Source organism: Lolium rigidum, chromosome 1 (assembly GCF_022539505.1).
Source record: "Lolium rigidum isolate FL_2022 chromosome 1, APGP_CSIRO_Lrig_0.1, whole genome shotgun sequence".
Lineage (NCBI taxonomy): Eukaryota > Viridiplantae > Streptophyta > Magnoliopsida > Poales > Poaceae > Lolium > Lolium rigidum.
In genome coordinates, this window is record NC_061508.1 from 187,327,031 (window position 1) to 187,344,290 (window position 17,260).

Genomic DNA, 17,260 nt, shown 5'->3' on the forward strand with positions numbered 1-17,260 from the left:
GCACTCTAGGGAATGTTCTGTACTGTATTTTTCCATCATTTACTGTAGATGCAAAGTTCATTGAATAACTATATTCTCATGGTCCGTCTTTTAGTTTGCATGTTTATCTATTCATGTAATTTATTTATTTTCATCAATGAAATATGTGGTTCCGCCAATGAAAAATAACTTGAGCCTAAAAATTAGCGGGTGAGGTAGCGTTTTCCATGTGCAATCAAATTCGTAGGATTTCATCTAGAAAAAAACATAGCTAGGCTTTTGAGTATCGATTTTATTTTGTTTCATACTAGGTTTGGTTTTAATGGTTCAATCTCGTTGGAGAAATTTAATCCGTCTACTCCATCCGTTCCAAGGAACACACTTTTTTTATAAAGTCAAGCCAAAGTAAAGTTTTACCAAACATTTAGAAAAATATATCAATAACCAGGATATTCTATAGATATCATATGGAAATATATTTCATGATGTATCTAACTATATTGATCTTGTGTTTTGCATGTTAATGATTTTTACTAAAAGAAGGGCGGGCCTAGCGCAGTGGTAGAGTATTCACTTGTGTCCTAAAGATTATGTGTTTGAATCAGCCTCCTTGCATAGAAATACCCTTCCCGGACCCCATAAATGTGTGGGAGCTTTCATGACCGGGTACGACCTGTTTAATGATTTTTAGTTAAAACTTGGTTAAAATTTACATGGTTTGGTTTTTCAGATATAATATAGGATTTATTCATTGGAACGGAGGTAGTGTATCATATGTGTTCAAATAATTTGGTTAGGTAAATAAAACTATATGTAGGGAGGATAAGTATCCACATAGTATGGGAATTAGGTTTGGTGCTATACAAATATTACAATTGTAAGTAAGTTCAAAAAATGTCTTTTGAAAAGCTAAAAAATGCTCCATGTGTTTCAAATTACATTCTGTATTATGTTTTGTTAAGACAAGCCTTTGAGTAACATTACACTAGTATCATGCAACTTCCGTGGAAAATTCATGTTACTTATATTATAAATAGTTTATTTGTGGGTATGATTCCGTAGCACAAAAAATAAATATTAACTTCATAATTGTTGGCCAAAATCTTGTTCTAGCAAATTCTAGTATGCAACATATTTTCAAATTATGTAACCATGTCTACCGGAGATCATGCCGACCAACAAGTTTTTTTAAAAAAACCTATAGATTTTTATAAAGGCAAACAATGCAAATTTTTACCTAGTTAGTGCAAAAACCATATACATCTACGCCAACAAATCAACATCACTAGATGTGTCATGATTTTTTTTCTAGTATTATAGTTACTCGCAATTTCTTTGTAAATTCGGTAAAAAATGTATACGTATTTCTTTGACTAAAAGGCTTATCTACCCGTTTTCTCAAGAACAAAAGAACAATTCCAAAAGAACTACCTATGTACAATGATCCATCAACAATAGCTTAGAAGGGTAATGATTTAGTTAGTAGTATGCACCATTTTTCTGATAACGAAATATAAGAATACCAAGATGAGATGAATTACACCAGGCCTCTATAACAACATAAGTCATGATTATTCTTAGACATCATGGAAGCACATAGCTAAAAAGAAAGAAAGAAAGAAACAAAAAAAGCTCTGCCAAAGGATCAAAGCCTCCCAGCAGCAACGAGCACCAATGGGAACACCTAAACTAAAAAAGGTTCTCCAAAACAACGCATACAGAAAGGTACACAAACATCGTTGTCATTTAGTCTAAATTGCGATTATCCTAGATTTTCACCATAGAGAAGCTCCCGTCTCCAAACAATGTCTTCAACAGTAACATTTCATCATACCATATTTTTTAGTTTTAAAAAGAGAAGTCTAAAAAATATAGCTCATATATACATGACATTATCTTAGTTGCCCCACCCTAAGAAAGTTTTCTAGATCCACCACTGCTTCAATAAGCAAACAATAAGGGAGCCACCATTGCCAGAATATGTAACAGAAACATTGGAAAATTCAGGGGAAAACATTGCATTTATGGCTAGCGAAAATTGCTTATCTAATTTCTGGATATCGCACCTCATTTCGGCAACGTAGCGAACTCGACGAGGAGAGCATCATACACAAACCCGAGGGTGTGCACCCCACCGGACATAGCCGTTTGCGTGTGCCTCGTCCGTTAACAAAAGGTGCCGTGCGCCAGGCCCACCGCTACTGGCCGGCCGGATCATACCACACCATGGCACCGCCGGGCAGCAGCACTATAAAGCCGCACCAGCTCCTGCACCGAAACAGCACCACACACCACCTGACCACCATCAAAGCACCGGCACAGAGGAAGCAGAGGAGAGAAACGCGTACGAGCTGCCAACATGGCGAGGTCTCCGATGCATCTGGTGCTTGGCCGTCCTGGCCCTCGCCGCCGTCGCGTCGGGGGACAGGTTCTCCGACCAGTTCGACCTTGTCGGTTCCGGCGGGGACGTGCAAGTGAAAGACGACGGCAAAACCCAGGATGTCCAGCTCATTATGAACCGCGGCTCCGGCGGCGCCGGCTTCAACTCCAAGAACAAGTTCCTGTACGGCGAGTTCAGCGTTCAGATGAAGCTCATCGGCGGCAACTCCGCCGGCACCGTCACCTCCCTATACGTAAGCTTTATATAATTAGCCGACCATTTCTTCTCAGTCACCTACTTTTTCGTCAGTTCTGAGCTGACTCTGCTTGACTTGTGTTGTATAGCTGACGTCCGGGGAAGGGGATGGCCATGACGAGATCGACATCGAGTTCATGGGGAACTCGAGCGGGCAGCCCTACGTGATGAACACCAACGTCTGGGCCAGCGGCGATGGAAAGAAGGAGCACCAGTTCTACCTCTGGTTCGACCCCTCCGCCGACTTCCACACCTACAAGATCGTGTGGAACCCCAAGAACATCATGTACGCATCCATCTTCAATTCCCCTAATCGACTTCAATTGATGGACCGATCCTAACGAAGCTACTACCTATGGTGGATTCCTGTTACTACATCAGATTCCAGGTCGACGATGTGCCGGTGAGGACGTTCAAGAAGTACAACGACCTAGCGTACCCGAGCAGCAAGCCCATGGCTGTGCACTGCACGCTGTGGGACGGCAGCTACTGGGCGACGGAGAAAGGCGCCGTCAAGATCGACTGGAACCAGGCGCCCTTCGTCGTCAACTACCGCGGCTACTCCTCCCACGGCTGCGTCAACAACGGCGGCTCGTCGGCGTGCCCCGCCGGCAGCAACGCCTGGATGAACAGGGAGCTAGACACCAAGGAGCTCGGCACCGTCAAATGGGCCGAGCAGAAGTACATGACCTACAACTACTGTGACGACGGCTGGCGCTTCCCGCAGGGCTTCCCCGCCGAGTGCTCCCGCAACCCCTACTGATCGATCGTCAAGTCCGATTGATTTCTTTCTTTTTCGCAATTGCTGTTCTTTCCGTTACCTGTCCCATTCTTCCATGTACATTTTTCCATGGATTTTTTCTTGATTTGGTTCATACAGTCCTGCTGAGAGAGAATTAAACTCAAGTCCTGTGGACTTCTGTTTGAGAAAGTCAGAGTGCACATGTGATTATGTATAAACAAACAATAAGTTATACTGTTATACCACTACTAGTAATCCTTGCATCTCTCCAGATATTGTTTTCAGAGCTGTTGGTGTAGCTAGATTCTCTCTCGAGTTTGAATTGTCAGTCTGTGACGCAACCAGACAAGTAACAGCTGCGTGCTTCGCTGTTCCGACTTTCAGTCGTACACATTCAACGGCCTAATTTACTCTGCTCATCTGCTCCGCCATGTTCAAGATGCGAGTTGGCACGTTGGTTGGGAAGATTGCCGACTTGGAGGCAATTTTTTAAAAAAATTAACCGTGTCTACGGGGAACTAGACACTTTTGATATAAGTAGAAGCGGGTCTTGACACGACAATTTCGAAATTCATCCCTGACAGAAATCAAACTCCGTCGTTGGGGTGCGTCACTACGACCCCAACCACTGGGCAAAGCCCACGTCGTCACTTAAGCAATTTGAATGAGGTCTCGAAAAGGGAGAGTAGAGTTTTCAACTTCTAGCAGGTTACTCAGGTGAAAATATATATCTAGAAAAACATGAGTCCACACGAACCCGAATATTCAAGAAATCTCAAAAATGAAAGTGTAGAAAAATTGAAACAAACCACACGTACATATTGCCTTGATATTTTATATTTTCGAACAATAAAAACAATGGTTATTGTGCTATTCCTTGTACACTTTGTCTTTTCACTTCTGGTCCGGTGCCCCCCTTGTCAAAACTCTGGCTGCGAGAAAAACAAGGACAATGGAGATCTTCACATACCTCTTCGTAAGCGGGGGCATGATCGTAAAATTTAAAAATAGACATGTATGTACAACCCTGTAGTGTCCTGTATGGCCCGTGTTGTTTTGTACGAATAATTTATGTACGTATGACGTATTAATACATTCCGACGATATCACCGGCGATGGCGAAGACGACCAGCAATGGTAACACCCTTAATTAACAGGATCCTACCGGCATAGCGATTTCGTCTACCTCGCATTTTCTACATGCATGAGTATGCCATATTTTTTATTTTAGTTATTAATATTTTTATTTCACTATTCATTACATGAACCCATGTCCACCAAATCTTAATTCGTCGCTTACTCGGGAGACTATTTATCCATTGGACCTGTATGTTTTTCATCCTTAACGTGCACATGTGTGGGAATCTCTGTCCTTCATATGAGAAGATACTCCAATGTATGGTCGACTAATATGACGATAGTCTAGCAATAGAATCAATGAAACATACATGCGAAATAAGAGTAACACTACATCTACGGGCTATTTTCTACGGAAAGCAACTTACAGGCTAACGTGGAACCATTCCGGGCATTCCTATCCCTAAATTCACGGAAGGAAGCCACAAACAAATCAACCAACATAAGATTTTTCGTAAGCAGATTCCCGTGAATCTAGCTTTTTCGTGCCAAATGTAATCATTATTGTGGTGTTCTAGCCTTTGAGCCATTTTTTATTTAACCTTTATTTGTTTTCTGTACATGAGTTAACGCAGAGGTCGTATGGCTTCCATCCTTCACGAAAAAAAAGAAGCTAAATTTGAATGAAAGATATAGTACAAAATAGTGAAAAGAAAGGTAGCTGACCTTGCATAAACCAAGATGTCATTTAAATCAAAACTACATAAAAACGTATGCTAATGAGGAAACCCAGACCCTGTGAAATATCAAACCAGTTTTGTTTTGGGATTTCGAGGATTAACTTCAATTTTTAGGACAGATTTTCTACAAAGAACATTAAGAGCTTCTGATTTGAGTTGTCACGTTTATAAGAAATGAATCCATACGCCATTATGTCACCAATTTCGTAGTAAAATCGACCAAGACCATTGATCCTGTTTTTTCCATTGAGATGTTTAATGACTCTCCCTCCTCTAATATTTGTCTTCACTTTCTTATTGTACTGTATTATTTACTTCCTCCATTACACAATTTTATTGTGGTTTTATATAGTTTAAATTTAAATTAAATCACGACAAGAATTACAGAACGGAGACAGTACTTTAAAATATAAAAAGGCATTATACTTGTTGTCTGGACCTGGTTGAGAATTCATATTGCATGACATCTCGGCCCTGTCTTGGACTCTCACTGAGACTTTCGGAGAGCACCATCTGAAAAGAATGTCACCACCGGTTCAGGGCTTGCAAAACAATCATCATCAAAAGTAAACAGTGACCACAGTGCTCTTTCCTTTGGGCATGAGCAATGGATGCAGCCTGTCCAACTAGGCTTTGATAAAAACTTTTGACATATGCATGCCATATTATGGTCCCATTAATATGTCTTTTCTCAAAAGCTGATTTGGTTTTTCTTTTTCTCTCTCACATTTTCCACTTTATGGCTCGAAGAGGTCGCTTCCCGACGAAGAGGCCGCCTCCTCATCCGAACCTACTTCGACCACCCGAATCTGAGCTTAAGGCTGATATGAACACCCCTGATACGCATGCATTGGGCATGCCCTTAGTGGCTGAAGGACAATGCGAATGATTGGACACATATGCAAGAATTTTGGTGCTAAGCAAAAGTAGCTATGACTTGAGCGAGTGGAGGAGAGAATAATGCTTATCTTTCAGCCCAGCCACCAGAATGGCTTATCAAGATGGCCCTGGAAGGGTCCAAGAAAGCTGTGTTGATGGTGGGGCCTTTTGCTGCACTGGATGCTAGAAGAATGGCATAAAGCTTCTCTACCACTTGCCTAAGAAATCTATAAACCATACGATGCGACCCTTAGAAGAAACACTTTTATTAGTTGGATATTAAGTGGAAATACAATTGATCGAATACATACAAATGCTTATCGCTTAAACAATTATATTTATTGGATATTAAGTGGAAGTGCAAGGCTATCATTCACTGCGTAGATGTTACCTTAGGAACTTTTGGATGTTATAATCAACTCATGAACTCAAGCTTACCTGCATAAAAAGCATGTAAGCATTTGTTTGGATTATCATGCCCAAACTTACGTTGGATTAGGGTAACCCGGTGAATAAAAAAATTCCAAATTATGAGAAATTACTTTTGTTGGAAAGAGCACCACAAGAGCTACCCCACAAAAATAGAAAATCCTATGAACAAGTTTTAACAGATTTTTTCCACCGCTGCGCGCACGCGGCCGGGGCAAACCATTTCGGGGGAAAAAAAAATTGTGCATGCATTCATATTAGAAGAATTTGTTCTTACGTGTTAACAAAAAAAATCTAGAAATAGAAAATAGAAACTTAGGACAAAAAAAAGGAAATTATGCGAAAAAGTAAAACAGGAAAAGAAAAAAATAGAAAGAAGGCGAGGAGAGGTGGAGAAAAAATGGGACGTGCCCTCCTAAAAAGGGAAAAAAGTACCGAAGGGATATACCCGAGGAAAACTAAACTGCAGGGAAGACTCCCGAAGGGATGCACGCTAGAAGGCAATGGGCCGGTCCAGATAACCGAACTGGGGCTGCCCTAGAGTTAACGCGTCAAATAGCAGCGGTACTACGGCCAACCCTCGGCCGGTAGTACCGGCCCGATCTGCACAAGCCCAACGGGCAGAAAACGTGTTGAGTATAAAATGGAGTTTTTCTCCCGTGAGCTTTCTTCTTCCTCTCTTCATTAGCACTTTTCCCCCATTGTTGACATTTTGTGTGAGCTTGCAATCTCTCTCTCCCTTCAATGATTTGTGCATCTATTTGAAAGAAATATAGAGAAGATATAGATTCACTCTTTGACCAATCAAAATCATCTCTATGTGAGTAAATTATTTGGATCTAGATCATGGAGAATTTGATGCTCTTCTCTTGTTCTTCCTCTCTTATTTCCCCAATAGATTTAATAGCTTTCTTGGAACTTGAGAGTGAAGTTTTGGGGCATCTTTGTGGTGCATTGGTTTGACTTCTCCGCGGTGATACGTGGAGGTGAAATTTGTGAGATAATAGGGAGAAGACATCATACATCACTAGAAATAATAGGGACACTAGAGCATCTCTAACCGAACCCGCAAATGCCGCTGGAACTAAATTTTTCCGGCGGATTTACGGGGTCCGGGCCGAAAGCGGCGCAGCAACGAGCCCGGATCGGTGGGCCGGCCCGTAAAATTTTCTCGGGCCCGAGAAACGCGAGTGTCGACCTGTATACGCGTCCGCTTCCCCGCCGCGCACGCGCTTGGACTTCGCGGCGAGCAATCGCGGAGCCACCGCCGCCGCTTCTCACTTCCTCCACCACCACCGTGACCGCATGGCCGGCACGGGCAGCGGCGGCGGGAGGAGGCGCAGCATTGGCGGGAGAAATTTGCCGCCCCCCCACCCCACCCCCACCCCCCCCGTCTTCCACTCCGAGGCCGAGCGGCGGAAATGGAACCGCTTGGAAGGCGCCCGGAAGGGCAGCGCGCGGCGCGGGACCAATTGGGACCTGACGCTGCCGGGGAAACTCGCCCGCTACGCCAATAGCGGCGAGGGGTCTTCCTCGCGCGCGTCCGGTCGTGCGCTAGCACCGCCACTCGCCGACAAGCAGCAGCGCAGGAGGAGGAGGTGCCGGTGCGCACCGTCCTCCATTCGGGGACTACGTCCTCAATGACGAGGAGGAGGCGACATTTATCCATCGGTCTCCATCATCTCGGAGGTCGAGGCGCGCGTGCGCTTCCCCGCGAGGAGCCGGAAGCCATCCGTGCCGTGCGCGCGTACGAGGCGGTGCAGCAGGAGGCGGCCGTCCGCCGCGTGAAGCAGAGGTCGTCGACCTCGAATCAGAGTAGGTCACTGATGACCCACAAGTATAGGGGATCGCAACAGTCTTCGAGGGAAGTATTACCCAATTTATTGATTCAACACAAGGGGAGACAAAGAATACTTGAAAGCCTTAACAGCGGAGTTGTCAATTCAGCTGCACCTGGAAACGGACTTGCTCGCAAGAGTTTATCGATAGTAACAATTTTATAGCAGTAGCAGTAGTGAAATAACAGCAGCAGAGTAACAAAGACAGCAAGTAGTGATTATAGTAAACGACAGGATTAAAAATACTCGTAGGCACGGGGACGGATGACTGGCGTTGCATGGATGAGAGAAACTCATGTAACAATCATAGCAGTGGCATTTGCGGATAATAATAAAACGGTATCCAAGTACTAATCAATCAATAGGCATGTGTTCCAATTATAGTCGTACGTGCTCGCAATGAGAAACTTGCACAACATCTTTTGTCCTACCAGCTAGGTGGCAGCCGGCCTCAAGGGAAACTATCTGGATATTAAGGTACTCCTTTTAATAGAGTACCGGGAGCAAAGCATTAACACTCCGTGAACACATGTGATCCTCACATCGCTACCATTCCTCCGGTTGTCTCGATTTCGTCACTTCGGGGCCATTGGTTCCGGACAGCGACATGTGTATACAACTTGCAGGTAAGATCATAAACAACGAATATCTTCATGAATCAATAACATGTTCAGATCTGAGATCATGGCACTCGGCCCTAGTGACAAGCATTAAGCATAACAAGTTGCAACAATATCATAAAAGTACCATCTACGGACACTAGGCACTATGCCCTAACAATCTTATGCTATTACATGACCAATCTCATCCAATCCCTACCATCCCCTTCGGCCTACAAGTGGGAATTACTCACACATGGATGGGGGAAACATTGCCGGTTGATGGAGAGGCGTTGGCGGTGATGGCGGTGATGATCTCCTCCAATTCCCCGTCCCGGTGGAGTGCCGTAACGGAGACTTCTGGCTCCCGCGACGGAGTTTCGCGATGTGGCGGCGTTCTGGAGGGTTTCTGGCGACTTCGACTTCTCTCCGTGCGTTTTTAGGTCGAGGCGAATAAGTAGTCCGAAGGGGGGCGTCGGAGGCCAGCCGAGGGGGCCACACCACATGGCCGCGCGGCCCCCCCTGGGCCGCGCCGCCATGTGGTGTGGGGCTGGCCTCCACTTCAATTGTCCTTCTCGGCTCCGTCATTATTCTGGGAAAATAGGCCCTTTCGTCAAAATCCCGAGGTTTTTCCCTGAAAGTTGGATTTCGCACAAAAACGAGACACTGTAACAGCTCTCGTCTGAAAACAGCGTTAGTCCGTGTTAGTTGCATCCAAAATACACAAATTAGAGGCAAAACAATAGCAAAAGTGTTCGGGAAAGTAGATACGTTTTGGACGTATCAACTCGCCCCAAGCTTAGCTTATTGCTTGTCCTAAAGCAATTCAGTTAACAACTGAGCGATAAAAGAACTTTCACGAACACATTTGCTCATGTGATGTATATATTCTCATGATATGGCCAATACTTGAGCAGTTCATAATAAGGTACATGCAAATAAGATCATCTAACAGCTATGTCAATCATGAAGAGGTACCAACAATTAATAATAAGCATCATGAATCATGTATATAAGCAGGATTGCAATGTTCATAAGAGAGTATGATAAAGTGGTATCTCGCTTGCCTCGTATTTGATTGGCAAAACATAAATGCCCTGGCACCTCCGGAGTTCATAGAAAGACTAGAAGTAGTGATTGTCAAAGATAAAAGCATCAAAGTTATACCACAATCAATCATATTTTGAGACAAGCATATTATACTAAGAATGACAAGCTAGTGCTCTCAAGAAAGTGCTCAAAGAAATAATGGAGACACAACATAAAAGTAAAAGATTGACCCTTCGCAGAGGGAAGCAGGGATTAACATGCGCTAGAGCTTTTTATTTGTAAAGCAAGAGTAAAATTATTTTGAGAGGTGTTTGTTGTTGTCAACGAATGGTAATGGGTTCACCAACTACCTCGCCAACCGGACTTTCAAGAGCGGCTCCCATGAATTATTTGCATTTTTATGTGGCACTCCTTCCAACCTTTCTTACACAAACCATGGCTAACCGAATCCTCGGTGCCTGCCAACAATCACATACCATGAAGGAGTGCCTTTTTAGTTTAGTTTTATTATGATGATGACACTCCCCCAACCTTTGCTTACACAAGCCATGGCTAACCGAATCCTTCGGGTGCCGTCCAACAATCACAAACCATGGAGGAGTGTCTATTTAAGTTAATTAATTCGGGACTGGGAATCCCATTGCCAGCTCTTTTTGCAAAATTATTGGATAAGCGGATGTGCCACTATTCCATATGAGAGTCCGTCAAAAGTAAATGACAAGGTTTAAAGCTAAACACCACATACTTCCTCATGAGCTATGAAACATTAACACAAATGAAGAAGCATTTTGAAGGTTTTAAAGGTAGCGCATGAGAATTTACTTGGAATGGTTTGAAATGCCATGCATAGGTATTTATGGTGGACACTCCGGAATAACTTGGTTTTCATGTGTTTGGAGGCACGAGCAGCGTTCCCGCTCAGTACAAGTGAAGGCTAGCAAAAGACTAGGGAGCGACAAATCAAGAGAGCAAGAATCGTCATAATCATGCTTGCGGCAAAATAAATTAATTGAGGCATAAAAGTGATACAAGAACTCTGAAGCAATGTAAATCATTGAGGCTTAATTGACTTTTGTTCAGTCATATGCATGCATGAGAATGTGCCAAGTCGATATAAATGAATTATTCAGAGGAGGATACCACAATGCCATACTTACTTATGAATAAAACAATGCAAGCAAACATCCATGACATGCTACTCATATTAATAGATTGGAGCTAATTATGAGAGATCATGAACTACTAGACTTTCTTAAATAACATATACCTCACATGAACCAACTAAGCATGCTCACATGGATGAGTATATGTACAAAAATGAAAACAAATAGAGTTCATACCAGCCTCTCACCACAATCGATTGTCGTAGATCGTCATTATTGCCTTTTCACTTGTGTAGCTTGGATAATATGAAATGAAAACCACGCTCCAGCCACCGAAGACCATTGAACTCATGATGAACTTTACAAACCAAAGAAGAACAGCAAATATTTTTGGTGTTTTCGAATTTGAGAGCAAGAACAAAAGAGAACAAGCAAACAAAGCAAAATCTTTTGGGTTTTCTTATAGCAAACTAGCAATAGCAAATAAAGCGAAACAAATGCAAGAAACCAAGACAAACAAATGGTGAAGAGAAACAACAGAAATATTTTTGGTCTTTTTGTGTTTTGGTAAAGAAACAAAGTGAAAACAAGAAATAGCAAACTAAAAGAAACACGAGAAAACGAGATGGCGTAAATCTGCCGAAACCTGACAGCAGTACAGAAATCGATTTTTACAAAACTCTTACGTTGCTCAGTTCGAAAAGTGTTCAACTAATGAAAGTTAGATAACAACCTGGGGAACATGCACAAAAATTTGCAGCTCAAAATAACGTTCTGGCTGTGCGCACGAATTTTTACGGTAACAGCCCAGAATCTGTTTTCAGGCAGCACTTCCCCAAATATCATCTTCCTCTCATTAGAAAACCACTCAAAGAGACTAAACAAGTATATACAAGTATCCAGCAATCATCATATGCAAAGAATGAGTGATTCCGGTATACCTCCCCCCAAGCTTAGGCTTTTGGCCTAAGTGGAGTTCAATCCCAACGATCCCATGAAGTAGCGCTCCGTAGTATGACGAAGATGGATCGTATTCCGGGTATGTGCTAGAAGACGCACCGGGATGTGTGACGGTGTAATCATAGGAAGGCTCGACATCCTCGGAGTCATGCTGCTGGTGGAAATCTTGTATCTTCATATGTTCATCCACCTCCTCCTTAGTGCACGACCATGATTGCCTGTCAATACTAAACAAACCTGGTTGGGGAAGAGGAATTTCTTTCTCATCCCCGTCAGAAAACAACATTCTATAGACCATATTATCTAAAGTAGAATCAGTAGTCACAAAATGATGACTCTTCATAGCAGCAATATCAAGTCTCCTAGGGGTCACTCCGGGCATAAAACCCGATACCCGAATCCCGAACCTGAAATTCCCGAACCCGAACCCGTATAGCCCGAACACGAAAATCCCGAACACATTTCCGGGTGTCAAATCTGATTACCCGAATTTATTTCAGGAAATTCGGGTGTCAACACGTACAACCCGAACAGCCCGAATATCCCGAATTATAGAAAAAGCCTAGTAAAAAATCCCCCAAAAGCCCAAACGACCAAGGCCCAGCCCAACTACTTAATTCCCGTGCACACCTATCCTAGATCCCTTCCATTCGTTCATGCCCGGATGCCCTCCGTCCCCAGGTCATGTTCGCTAGCTTCTCCCAAGCAAACCACGACCGCCGCACACACCAAATGGTCGCAGCCGCAAGCCGCTGCACCACCCCGAACCGCAACACGGCGGCGCCGCTCACTCTCCCATGCTCCAGCGCAGGACCACCCTACCTAGTTAGCAACCGCTGCGCCGCCCGCAACAGATCGATCTTCGCTTCTTTCTTCCCGAGAGCAGCGCCGGCGGCGAGCCGAGCAACGGCGACGGCGAGCTATGTGGCACCTCCCAGCCGCACCGCCGCCTATACATCCGAGCGCAAGGCCCCCTATCTGCAGCGCAGCGCCGACATTATCTTCCCCGCGATGTCAAAGAAAGTACTTTTGGTCTCTCGTGTCCGTGCTATATATCGGGCAAATCGGGATTACCCGGACCCGAACCCGAATTGTCGGTACCCGAAATTTCGGGAGTCATAAAAACAGAACAAATTTCGGGTGTCATTTTTGGAAACCCGAATTTTGTATTACCCGAATTACCCGTCCCGAAATTTCGGAAAATCCCGAACGCCCGTGATGACCTAGGGGCCAATGGCACATCATTAGGATCAATAGGAAGATTTAGATATGTTAAAACGCGCAAGGCAATAGTTCCTCCAAAAATAGGTCCCCCGGTAGTCGGCGGCGAGCAATAAGAGCACCAAGGTGATAGGATGTTTGACCAGCAAGTGCAATATTCAGGAAAGCAAGATGGTAGCTAGAGATATTACTAGTGTTCTCCCTACCAAGAATGCTAGTAGCAATGTAATATGCAAAATACTTAATGGCGGGGAGTTGAATGTTCCTTATCTTGCCCCGCTGAATGGTGCGACAATCATCATCGGTAATCCCTCGATAGAGCTCCAACAAGTCCCGGGGTTGTCATCAATCCTACTTGCCGTACTCGCAGGGACAATATCCAACGCACGACAAAAATCCTTCAATTGCATAGTAACAGGATTACCATAGATCCCGAATGCAACCGTTGGCTCATATTGTTTGTTGTTGAACTCGGAAACTCTCGACGAAAATTTTTGTGAGCATATAGTATTGCTCCCTTTCATCTCCCATATAGGTGGTTAACCCTGCCCTGTTGACAAGGGTTAAGAAATCCTCCAATATCCCCGCATTCCTTAAAAATCATAGCATGGGAAAGTCGAAGCATTAGGAGGCCCGTTGTCCTCTTCGGCGCGAAGCTAGGCGCGATGATGTCCTCGTTGTACGACCGCCTAATTTGGGTGGCGGTCCTAGAAGGCCTCCCGGTGCTGGTTGTTCCCTTCTTGAACAATTCTCCAAATTTGAACTTCTTCATTTTCTGAAATTTTCAACAAACAATATAAAACTTGATTTGGTGACATATAATTGAGGGAAACTACCATAGGAACTTGCTAGAGTACTAATCATGCATCAAAACTAATTTCTACCAATTAGAACAAGCATGCAAGCTCACCAAACATGTTACCTACAGAAGCAAAATATTCAAGATATACTCAACCAAACAAAATTCTACTTGGATGGGTGGAGGAGTCACATACCAAGGAGCAAATGTGCCAAATTTCAGCAGGAAATCTGAGCTGAGCAAAGAGATCGAGAAATCTGGAGTTCTTGAGCAAAAACGCGAGTGAGAGGAAATTGGTTCGAGTTTTTTCGGGAGAGAGAAGGTGCCGGGCGAAAGAGATGACAAAGTGGGGCAAGGAGGGGCCCACACCACATGGTGGCGCGCCCACCTTGCCGGCCGCGCCGGCCTCGTGGTGTGGCACCCCGTGGTGCCCCACAGGTCATCCTCTCGGTGCTCCCATGTGCCTCGTCGAAAAATAGGACCAACGGTGTAATTTTCGCAAATTTTTGAAAACTTTGAAAAATGCACATTTCTGGGTATTAAGTTTATTATTACTGGCCAGGAAAATTTTTGAAATCTCAAATCAACTAAGAAACTTTGCAAATTAAAGGTGCTACAGAACTAAAGCAAGTGGAGAAAGAAAGAGATGTTGTTTACCTCCTCTATGCATATAAAAGGTATTTGTTAACAAGGTTGATCAAGTCTTGCCACCAAATAAATTTTATATAGCATATGAAGAAATAAACCTCAAATCAATCATGTTACCTTGAATTGTATTGATATGGATCCAATCACAAGAGTTTGATATTCTTCTTTAGGCTCATATATAGGACAATCAATAGTTCGCACTTTGATAGTTCTCACATGAGAAATAGTATTAACTCCGCACGCTTTTTCAATCCTCTTGGGGAAATAGACTGTGTGTTCCTTATCATCAACATTGAAAGTAACCTTTCCTTTATTGCAATCAATAACAGCCCCTGCGGTGTTAAGAAAAGGTCTCCCAAGAATAATAGACATATTATCATCTTCGTGCATTTCCAACACAACAAAATCAGCTTAATATCAAGCAGCTTATTAGTAACTTGAACAGGAACATCCTCACATATACCAACAGGAATAGCAGTAGATTTATCAGCCATTTGCAAAGATATATCAGTAGGTATCAACTTATCTAAGTAAAGTCTCTTATAAAGAGAAAAAGGCATAACACTAACACCGGCTCCCAAGTCACATAGAGCAGCTTTAACATAATTATTCTTAATAGAACAAGGAATAGTAGGTATACCTGGGTCGCCCAACTTCTTTGGAACTTTGCCATTGAAAGAGTAATTAGCAAGCATAGTGGAAATTTCCTCATTGGGGATTTTCCTTTTGTTAGTAACAATATCTTTCATATACTTTGAATAAGGAGGCAATTTAATAGCATCAGCCAAAGGGATTTGCAAGAATAAAGGTTTCATCCAATCACAAAATTTATTATAGTGTTCTTCTTCCTTTGATTTTAGTTTCTTAGCAGGAAAAGGCATTTGCTTTTGCACCCAAGGTTCTCTTTCATTACCATGTTTCTCAGTAATAAAATCTTCTTTAGTATACTTTTTATTTTTAGCATGCTCTTCAGTGTTCTTTTTCAACTTCTTCTTTATCGTGAGTATCATTCTTATCATTATCTTCACTATTATCATGTTCATTACCACTTTCAGTTTCAGCATCAGAAATAGAAATACTATTAGGATCATTAGCAGGTTCAGAGGATTCTACAACATTTTTATGTTTCTTCTTCTTTTTCTTAGAATGAGCTCTAGGTTCAATGCGTTGAGAATCTTGTTCAATTCTTTTGGGATGCCCTTCAGGATATAGAGGATCCTCGGGTAGAGACACCACCTCTAGTTGTTACTTCATAAGCATGTTTTTCTTTAGCATTATTTCCTAACAAGTCATTTTGCACTTTAGTGAGTTGATCAATTTGAGTTTGAACCATATGAAAATGTTTAACAAGCATCTTAACATCATTGGAGGTTCTCTCCACAATATCATGCAATTCACTAATAGCTTGAGAATTTTCCATCGATGATTCTCTACTCTCATATTAAAATTTTCTTGCTTAACAATATAATTATCAAACTCATCTAAGCATTGCGCAGGAGGTTTTGAATACGGAATATCTTCCCTAGTAAAGCGTTGAAGGGAATTTACCTCAATCATGGATGAAGGGGGAATTATCTCACATATATCTTCTATTGGAGGTAGATTCTTCACATCTTCAGTATTTAATACCTTTCTCCTTGAGAGACTTCTTGGCTTCCCTCATATCTTCATCATTCAATTTAATTAAACCCCTCTTCTTTACTATCGGCGTTGGAGTTGGTTCAGGTGTAGTCCAATCATCATAATTCCGGCCTATTTTAGCCAATAATTCTTCAGCGTCGTCCTGAGTTCTTTTCCCGAAAACACAACCAAAGACAACTATCCAGGTATGCCCTAGACTCAATGGTTAGTCCACTATAAAATATATCAAGTAAATCATGCTTTTCCAAATCATGGTCAGCAGAGCTCTAATAAGAGAGCAAAATCTCGCCCAAGCCTCGTGCAATTTCTCTTCATCTCCCCGATCAAAATTATAAACTCTCTCGCAAAGCAAGATGTTGAGCACTAGCAGGAAAGTATTTCCGAAGAAAACAAGAAGCAATTCTTTTGGACTCTTAATAGAACTAGGTGGCAAATTATTATACCAAGTTTTAGCGTCATCCTTTAATGAGAATGGAAAGATTTTAGCAACAAAGTAAGTACGCTTCTTAACATCATCGAAAACAAGCTACTCAAAGTAGATAACTCTACCATGTGTTCAACAAGCACTTTCTTTTTCAGTACCACAAAAAGGTGTTTTCTCAACAATAGCTATATGAGATAGATCAAGAGAAAAATCATAATCTTTATCCCTAATGTTTATAGGAGATGTGGCAAATTTAGGATCAGGAGACAAGCTTTATATCTAACAAGTATGTTCTGCAAGCAACTTTTTAATTTTTCTTGCATCAAGTAGTAGCATGGCATTTTTCAATAAAATCATCATCAAGTTCCACATAATCTTCATCAAGATCATCACTAGAGTATTCAAGTTCAGGTGAATTAACAGGTGTAGTAACATCAGGAGTTTCAGCATTTTCAATTTGTCTAGACCTAGCAATTTTAGCATCTAGAAAAGTTCC

At 42.5% G+C, this 17,260-nt stretch overlaps 1 protein-coding gene across 1 annotated transcript; it reads left to right on the forward strand.

The window, feature by feature from the left end:
• Positions 1-1,653: 1,653 nt before the first annotated feature.
• Positions 1,654-3,607, forward strand: LOC124653757 (xyloglucan endotransglycosylase/hydrolase protein 8-like). The gene is made up of 4 exons (XM_047192824.1): positions 1,654-1,704; positions 2,262-2,612; positions 2,704-2,900; positions 2,996-3,607. Exons 1-4 carry the CDS (start codon positions 1,654-1,656, stop codon positions 3,375-3,377), a joined length of 981 nt encoding a protein of 326 aa, XP_047048780.1. The 3' UTR covers positions 3,378-3,607.
• The last annotated feature ends 13,653 nt before the right edge of the window (positions 3,608-17,260 follow it).